Source organism: Terrapene carolina, unplaced genomic scaffold, assembly GCF_002925995.2.
Source record: "Terrapene carolina triunguis isolate 2854851 unplaced genomic scaffold, T_m_triunguis-2.0 Scaffold166, whole genome shotgun sequence".
Taxonomy (NCBI): domain Eukaryota; kingdom Metazoa; phylum Chordata; order Testudines; family Emydidae; genus Terrapene; species Terrapene triunguis.
Window position 1 is genome coordinate 54,841 of NW_020664517.1, and position 8,991 is coordinate 63,831.

General features: G+C 63.3%; 1 protein-coding gene across 1 annotated transcript in view; it reads left to right on the plus strand.

The window, feature by feature from the left end:
• Positions 1-8,991, plus strand: part of LOC112104258 (FH1/FH2 domain-containing protein 1) — a 58,592-nt gene that overhangs the window by 49,248 nt on the left and 353 nt on the right. The window contains exons 13-21 of the mRNA XM_029912026.1: positions 7-728; positions 2,146-2,298; positions 3,966-4,148; positions 4,621-4,740; positions 5,796-5,957; positions 6,163-6,353; positions 6,733-6,925; positions 7,010-7,172; positions 8,323-8,499. Coding sequence (XP_029767886.1) covers positions 7-728; positions 2,146-2,298; positions 3,966-4,148; positions 4,621-4,740; positions 5,796-5,957; positions 6,163-6,353; positions 6,733-6,925; positions 7,010-7,172; positions 8,323-8,499 — 2,064 coding nt within the window. The remainder of the gene's footprint in view (positions 1-6; positions 729-2,145; positions 2,299-3,965; positions 4,149-4,620; positions 4,741-5,795; positions 5,958-6,162; positions 6,354-6,732; positions 6,926-7,009; positions 7,173-8,322; positions 8,500-8,991) is intronic.

Genomic DNA, 8,991 nt, shown 5'->3' on the forward strand with positions numbered 1-8,991 from the left:
TGTCAGCCTCTGCCCAGCGCCACCGAGCGGCTGGGGACCAGCCGAGCCAGGCAGAGCTGCAAGGCAGTCAGGACCTGGAGAACGCCAGGCCCCGTGGCAAGGCCCCTGACGGGCAGGTCTCTGGCGCCCGGACCCGGCTCCCGCGCACCCAGTCCAGCGTCGAGGCAGAAGCCAATGCTCAGAACGTGGAGCGGGCCCTCCTGACCCCGTTTAAAAAGGACTTTGAGTTCATGTGGGATCGTCTGGAGGCCGGCCCCATGCTGCTGAAGATCAAAGACCTGGACTTCTCAGACCTGGGTGAAGAGGAAGATTTTGATGCCTTAGAGCAAGGGGCAGTAGGAAATGACTCTTTCCATGTGCCTCCTCCACCACCTCCTGGCACTGGGGCACTGACTGCAGGAGGCCTCCTGGCTCCCCCACCACCACCACCCCCACCTCCTAGCTGTCCCCCACCCCCCGGCTGTCCTCCGCCCCCACCACCCCCTGTTCCTGGCTGCCCACCCCCTCCTGCGTTGCTGGGCCCCCCTGCGCCAGATGGCCGTTCCCCTGCCAAGAAGAAGAAGACGGTGAAGCTCTTCTGGAAGGAGCTGAAACACCCCAGTTCCCGTGCTGGGGCTGGCCGGTTTGGCCGGAGCACCGTGTGGGCGTCCCTGGAGAGAGTGGAGATTGACGCGGCCAAGCTGGAGCATCTCTTTGAGTCCAGAGCGAAGGAAGTGCTGAGTTCCAAGGTATGCAGCAGGTCGGGGGCCAGCGGGCCAGTCCTGACAGCCTGCAGTGGGTGTTGGGGCACTGTGGGGTGTGGCCCGAGCGCTGGCTGCCGTGGCATGCAGGGCTCCCTGGGACTGGCGGGTGTCTCAGGCCCGTAGAGGAATATTGCTGGTGCGTGGGAGAGGCCCAGTGTGGAGCAAAGGCCTGGATTAGCTGGGTTTTCCTTGTCGCTCCCTTTCTCGTAGTGTCAAGAGGAGGATGGTCCTGCTGGACTTCCCGGAGCCTGGGGGGGGGTCACTGTCCTGGGCCCACAGTCCGAGCGATGCTCAGACACTGCACCCCTGGAGTGGTTCCTTTGGTTTGGTGCGTCGAACGTCATAGGAAAGCGCCCTCCTGGGTCATGGATCCCGTCCCTGCTGGCACACGCAGCCTGTGGACTAGTAGCCCTTTGCAGGGAAAGTGGAGTGAATTCAGTGTGTCAGTTCCACTGGAAGGTCTCACCGAACCCTCCTGTCTGTGACTGGTCCCCTGCTGGTAGCATCCCAGCTGCCTTCCCAGGGCCGTGCTGGTCTGCACTGCTAAGGCAGCCCAGGCTTGAGGGTGGGAGACGGGGTGGAGGGTAGGGCAAAATCCAGGTTTGCCACATGCAAAAAGATAAACCCAGGAGCAGACCGATTCCACGTTTTCTCCCAGGGTGTAACAGCCGCCCCAGCCGAGTGTGCGGTCCGGGGAGGGAGGATTGTGTGGCTTCTCAGAGGAGCGTAATATACCACGAGAGTGGAGAATGAAATTCAGCTCTGTTGGAAGTGAGCTAGTGGATCCAGGCTGCCCTGCACAGCCAGATCCTGGCTCTACAGGACCCATTACAAGCGACGTTTCTGTAGCAGACGGTCTGTCTCCACGGCTGGTACCCAGTTTGGGGTGCATGCCGCTATTTCTTGGTAACTGACCCCAGAGAGAGGGTCCACTCTTCCTTGGGGCCAGTCGAGCCCGGGCGCGTTAGTGTCCCCTCACTGGAGAGAGAAGGGGCCCCGTCTCTCCAGGCACAGCTCGTCTTGCACCTGGCATGGCCAGTGGCATCTCTGACAACCCGAGCCCAAGGAGGTGCTGGAGATGCTGGCTGTAGTGAAAGTGCAATAGCTCTGCTGTGACCCCTACCAGCGTGCAAGGCCGTGCTCTGAAATTGCAAGTTCTGTGGGGTAATCTCCTCACCCACAGGGGTCAGGAAGGACCTTTCTTCTGGGGATAGCACTGCACCATGGCCTGGGTGCATGGGAGGGTGGTGAGGTGGAGCTGCCTTCACCGGATCCTCTGTGTTTGAATAGCTCAATGGCCTGCCGGGGAAATGTGGCTGTGTTTCAGGGTAGCCCGGGCGCTCCTAACCTGCCTTTTGGCCCCTTTTCTTCCGTTTCCCATTGCGCTCCCTCCCGCCCGAAGAAAGCTGCTGACGGGAAGAAGTGCACGGTGATCCTCGACCCCAAGAGGAGCAATGCCATTAACATCGGCCTGACGGTGCTGCCGCCCGCTCACATCATCAAGACGGCCATTCTCAACTTCGACGAGTTCGCCATTAACAAAGAAGGGATTGAGGTGAGGCTGCAGCGATTCCTCCCACGAGCCGTTTCTGGTAGTAAATGTTTCCGAGTAAAGAGCAGATGAGCTCCAGCCCTGGAGGGTCACCCTGCCCAAAGCGCGTCTCAATCCGTACTGGGTTTCTCCTCAGCACCCCTGTCTCTTGTCCCTGCGTGCACAGAGAGGCTAAGGGACTGGCCCAAGGCTGTCTGTGGCAGAGCAGGGCTTTGAACCGTGTCCACTAAATCCTAGACTAGTGCCTGGACACTGGACTGGCTCCTGGAGAGGCCAGCCGTCCTCCCTAGCCTGCAGTGTTCTCCGACAGCACTCCGGCTCCAGGGCTGCACAAGCCACGCGGGTTTTCACAGACCTGCACAGCCCAGGCCAGAGCATTTCACTGTGTGGTTCTGCCTCGACCCAGCACCCTCTGGAGCACAGCTCTTAGAAAGAGAGGCCCAGGTTTGATTTAAAGGCTGCAAGGGACAGGGAATCTGCCCCAGGGCTAGGTCACCTGTTCCAAAGCTTCATTATCTTCACTGCTAAAAAGGTGCACCTGATTCCGGTTTGGCCAGCTTCCAACCACTGGATCTCCTTCAGTTTTTATCTGCTCGGCTAAAGAGCCCTCGGGTGTCAAAATCTTCTCCCCATTGGCCCAGGAAGCCGCCCATCCAATATTCTGCTAGAGGAGCCTTAAATACCTTAAATAATTATCCTGTCATTCCTTCGGGACGTGAGCAGGGTGACTCCCAGGCCCCGGCCCCAGCTCAGCTTCCCCGTAGTGCATTTCCGACACGGGAAGGGAGTGCGAAGCAGCTGCTGTTAGTAGCGTGGGAGCTGGCGCATTGTCTTCCCCAGCCTGTGGATGTTGCTGTGTTGGAGAGTGAGATTCCGGCACAGGCCCTGCGTTGTTCTTTCCTGACATCCCTGTGTGACAGTCGTTGCATCTAGATGCTGGGTGGGCAGCTCCCGCGCATAGCTGGGTATTTGTGGGTTCCTTGCAAATAGCGTCTACCCCAGGCTGGCTGACCGGTCTCTCCCGGCCCTTCTCCAGCTCCAGAGTTCATCTGATCTTATTGCATTTTGGTTTTGCCCTGGGCTTGGCCCGTGGATGCCTGTGGTTTGGGGAGGATGAGTGGTTCCCCCACCCGCTCTGTCCTTCGCTGCCATGTGGCTTAGCTTTGCAGGAGGGGTGCTTGACTGATTGCTCCTGGTTCCCCACTAACAACGAACGGTCCCTTGAAGGAGAGCCCCGCGTGCAAGCCCTTGTGAAGGCAGACTGGAGAGTGCTGTAAGATTGCATCCCCGTCCCCATCCCCTTTGCTCACAGCAGAGCTCGCTCCCGGCTTCGCTGATCCTTGTGTTCTCTTCTAGCCAGAGCGAGGAGAAAAGCACCCGTGCACCCCCAGGATATCCGCACGCCGGAGAGTTACTCTGCTGAGGCCAAGAGCGCGCAGGCCTGAAGGCTGTTTGGTTGCCCCGTGCCCTGTCGATGCTAGTCCCGGTGTGGGGTGGGGGAGGTGTCAGTACTCGCCCAGGTGGGCATAGCCAGTCCAATGAACCATGATCTGTGACCCTTCAAGGCTACCACTGAAGCCAGCTTGACACAGTACTGCTGGTACTACTCTCTGTTTGGGCAGCTAGACCTGACCTGCTGCCTCGGACGTGCGGCTCCTTGTGTCTTACAGAAAATCCTGACCATGGTTCCCACCGACGAAGAGAAGCAGAAGATCCAGGAGGCGCAGCTCGCCAATCCCGACGTCCCCCTGGGCTCAGCCGAGCAGTTCCTGCTCACCCTCTCCTCCATTAGCGAGCTCACGGCTCGGCTCCAGCTGTGGGCGTTCAAGCTGGACTATGAGAGCATGGAGCAGGTAATGGCACAAACTCAGCCCACTGGCCGTTTCCCCGGCAAACCAGACCATGAACATCCCTGGGTTTGGTAGTGCAGATTCCCCTGGGCAGTCCCCTGGATCTCTGCGCCCCCTGCCGTGCCTGGGGACCCTGTGGCAATTCAGTCCCTGCCTGCTGTTTGCTTTGGATAGGGGCATGGTACAGCCGCGCTCAGCAGCTGTAGGCCAAGGGCCCGGGCCCGCTCTGCAGGGGCCGGCAGCCCAGCCTCCCAGGTGCAGGAATTCCCCTGGCTCGGGTGAGTTCCGCGTCCCTCATGCTGAATCCAAGGTCAGTGAGCCCACGCGGCGCTGCCCCCTGTCCCGGGGCGGGGCGGGACCCGGGCTGGCTGTGGCTAGGTCCCTGGCTCCCCGGCAGAGCGGTGAGTGCATGCGGGGGCTGGAGCTGGGCGTCGCTGATTTACCAGTCACAGCAGCTGCACCTTTCCCCGTTCAGGAGATCGCGGAGCCTCTGTTTGACCTGAAATTGGGGATGGAACAGCTGGCCAAAAACCAGACCTTCAGGTGTATCCTGGCTACTCTGCTGGCCATGGGGAACGTCCTCAACGGCTCCCAGGTGAGGGGTAGAGGGAGGGACCTGGGGTCTCCTGCAGCTGCCCGCGCAGAGCTCCTGGGGGACGAGGTGGCTGCCAGCCGGGGCTTAGAAAGGGATGCAGAGTCCCCGGGGGGAACGGGGCCGGGCCGCCATCGAAGCTGTGCGCCCAGACCTGCAGCTGTGCGTTAGAGAGCAGGCAATGTGGGGCTAAGGTGCCAAGCTAGGTGGGAAATGCTGGGGGGTGAGGGGGACTGGCTGCTGAGGGGGCCAGTGCCTAGCAGCAGGGGGACCTGTAGGGTCGCGCCCGGTGGGCTGACAGGGCTTAGTGCTGGAGGCTGGTCTGTTGCGTTGCTGCAGAACATACCGAGATCTTGTCAAGTCAAAATCCAGGCAGGGAAGCGTAAGGGAGAGCAGAGCGGAGGATGGAGTCGGACTGGAAGAAACTACTAAGGGGAATGGTTATCTGTGGAATGATGGTGTTAGGGCCCGCCTGGGATTGCGCCAGGTGCTGTACGAACACATTGTGAGAGGCAACCCTGCCCCCAAGAACTCATGGGCTAAACAGACAAGGCGTGGGAGGGGAAACTGAGGCAGAGAGGTGACGGCCACGCAGCAGGTTGGCGGCTGTGCTCCCACGTCAGCACTCTGCCCACTGGACTACGCACTGGTGTCCAGGGAGAACAAAGTGGGAGTAGACTGTGTGCAAGGCGGCAGTGCCAAGCTGCGGGTGGTCAGAGCTATCTAGAGCAGCCCCAGCTGAGACGCTGGGCCATAGCTGAGCTGGGCGGAAGGGGGTACAGAGAATGTCCGGAAGGATGGGGGGAGGGGCTAATCGGATCAAATCGCTTCAGCCTCCAGAGGAGCAGATGGCGTGGAAACGGTGCTGGTGCATACCCCTGCCAGGAAGGGCCACAGGCCTGGGATTGCAGCTGTGAAACTCAGCCAGAGCAAGTGGGAGCCTGGCTGGAGAGGCAAGGGGCGGAATCAGCTGCTGGGAGAGGGCAGTTGACTCCGGGAAGCGGGGAGGGGTGACCCGCTCTCCCCTGGCTCTGGCTGAGCCTGCGTTTGGGTTTCAGAGCCGGGGCTTCGAGCTCAGTTACCTGGAGAAGGTCTCGGAGGTGAAGGACACCGTGCACCGGCAGTCTCTGCTGCACCACCTGTGCCACGCGGTGGTGGAGAGGTTCCCCCAAACCAGCGACCTCTACTCGGAGATCGCAGCCATCACCCGCTCAGCCAAGGTAAGAGGCGTGTCGGAACCGGCAGATATTCCAGCTCCCCCCCGCTGCCCCCGGCCCCGCGGACCCGGGGAGCGACACCTGAGCCTGGCGAGCTGCGTGGCTTCTGCAGGCCTGGGGGCGGAACACGGGGTCATGTGGGGACGCAGGGCAGCAAGGGGATCCCGAGCGAAGCACGGCCATGGGTGTATCTTCACTCCTTCCTCAGGTTGACTTTGACGAGCTGGCGGAAAGCCTGAGCCAGCTGGAGCGACGGTGCAAAGCATCATGGGACAGCCTGAAGGCCATCGCCAAGCACGAGACCAAACCGGGCCTGAAGAGCAAGCTGATGGACTTCCTGAAGGACAGCTCCCGGAAGATCCACGTTCTGAAGGTGGTGCACAGACGCATACTCCACAGGTCGGTCTGCCTGCTGGGCACGGACCCCCCGGGGCTTGCTATGGCTGCCCTCGCGGGGTGGGGGGGAGAATTTGGCTGGGGGGAAGGGGTGAACGGGGGTGACAGGGTAGAAGGCTGTGGGGGGGGAGCATTTGACTGGGGGGAGGGGAAATGTTCCTTATTCCCAGTGGAGTTGAGTGTTCCCAGCTCTGCGGGGGCAGGGAACTGGAGTGCGGGGGAGGGCTGGCAGAGGGGGGGGGGGGAAATCCGGGCTGATTCAAGGACTCCCCCTCCCTTCTGGCAGTGATTGTCAGGGCAGCCTGAGGCGGCTCCAGGTGCAGGAGGGATCATGGGCCCCCCGTGTCCTCCCCTCGCCCCCAGCTGCTCCGTCTCTCGGCAGGTTCCGCTCCTTCCTGCTGTTCCTGGGCTACCCGCCGGCGGCCGCGCGGGACATGAAGGTGACGGGGTTCTGCCGGCTCCTGCGGGAGTTCGCCCTGGAGTACCGCACGTGCCGAGAGCGCGTCCTGCAGCAGCAGCGCAAACGGGCCGCGCACCGCGAGAGGAACAAGACCCGGGGCCGGATGATCACGGAGGTACGGGGCTGCCCTGGGGGCTGGGGGCCTGCTAAGCCCAATGCCTCCCCTTCCCCTCACACTGGCCGTCTCCTCTCTCCGCAGATGGAGAGATTCTCCGGCATGGCCGACAGCCCTGAGGCAAACCCCTCTCCAGCCACGGGGTCGGCCTGCCCAGAGCAGCAGGCGGATGCAGGCCACGAGACCATGAAGAGTGTGTTGAGCTCGGCTGTGGAGCCCCACAGCCGGCGCAGCAGGGCCAGCCGAGGTAGGGGTCCGCGACCAGCCCGGTGACTGCACTTGCCCCAGGGCGGTGCGGGAGGGCGCGCCGGGCGGCAGCTGGCATCACCCTGACTGCATCTCCATGTGTGGCTCTGCGCAGGCCCCACGCAGCTGGGCGCGTGCTGGGGCCCCGCACTGTATGGAGCGGAGCCCGGCTCTCGCAGCGCACTGGGCTATGGGCACGGATCCCACCCCACGCAGCTGGGCGCGTACCGGGGCCCCGCACTGTACGGAGCAGAGCCCGGCTCTCCCAGCGCACTGGGCTGTGGGCACGGATCCCAGCACTGTCTGTGCTGCAGCTGCCCCCGGGCCCTGCTGTATTTGTGGGACCGCTGGCTCATTCCTGCCCATGCCCCAGCGCCTCGGTGCTGGTCTGTGAGCAGCCAGGGCCCCCGTAGGCCCCGCGATACGAACTGCCCAAACGCCCCCCTCCGATGGAGGACGTGACACTGGGGGTCCTGCCATCCCGCACCCCCCACACACACCTAGAGGACAGGATGCTGGGGGCCCGGCCGGCCCGGCCCTTCCTCTCTGGGGCCTGAGTCTGGGGTCCTGGCTCGCTGCCCAGCTCAGCGCTGCTGGCCTGCCCCATTCATGGGGCCCCTTGGGATCGGGGAGATGGAGCTCGATTACTGCTGGGCCAGTTTCCTCAGCCTGCAGTGGGGCTCGCTCAGGGGCAGGCGGGGTGCAGCACTGCTCCCCAGCCAGGTACGGCCCCACACCCCATGGGCTCCAGAGCGCTGGCCTGAACTGGGGGACACCATGCGGCCCACTCCCCAGCTGCAGGGGCATTTGGGGTGAGCACGGGGTGTGGGAGGGATTGCTGGGGTGCAGAGGAGAAGCTGTTGGACTCTTGGGGATGACAAGCATTCAGCAGTGGTGGGAGGAGGTGCTTGCTGCGGGGTTAGCTGATGGGTTTGGCAGTGGGAGGTGGGTTTGGCAGGGGGGCAGTAGGGCAGCCGCGGGGGGAGGTGGGAGCTGGCAGCTGAGGGATGGGAAGCAGCCGAGTGGCTGTGGCAGCAGGGTGTGGCAGCCGGAGGTGTTGGCTGGGAGGGAGCTGAGCTTGGCAGGGGGACTGGCTGCCACACACCAGCTGCTCCAGTCCCTCGGCCGACGTTCCTGTGCTCTCCGGGCAGGCGTGGGTCGGTCAAGCCCCTCCAGCGGCTCCGTGCCCCAGGACGACAGCTCCGGCTCCCCGGCCGACGCCTCGGATGAAATTATGGATCGCCTTGTGCAGTCCGTCACCCACAGCGCCGGCCCGCGGCCGGGCGCTGCCAAGGAGCGCAAGAGGTCACGTGTCAGCAGGAAGTCCAGTAAGTGCCATCCCCAGGCAGAGCCTGCCATGGGGCCAGGGCTGAGCCGTGCCATGGCATTGCTGGGCAGGAGGGGCTCTGCCTCTGCCAGCCAGGGTGACTGCTGGGAAACTGGCGTCATGGTGTCCGGTCTGACCCGCTGGGCAAGAGAGTCTTCGTGTGCAAAGCCTGTGGGAGGCGGAGCCAGGAGCTGTGCAGGCCCTGGTGTGGGCACTGCCCTGGTGCTGCTGCCAGCCCATGGGGGGAGCGGGCAGGGGGCAGACCCCAGGGCTCCCACCATAGCCCCAGCTGGCTGCTGCTGAGGGGCCGCACAGGCTGGAGGCTGTCCCACTCCTGCAGAGCCCGGCGTGGCGGCTGGCCCAGAGCCCGTAGAGCAGGCGTGGGCCCCTCCGGCCTGGTGGCTGGGCTGAGCGTGTGGCCGTGTCCCGGTTTGGGTGGGCTCACTGGAGTCTCCCCTGTGGCTGCTCAGAACAGGCGTGATGGCGGGGGCGG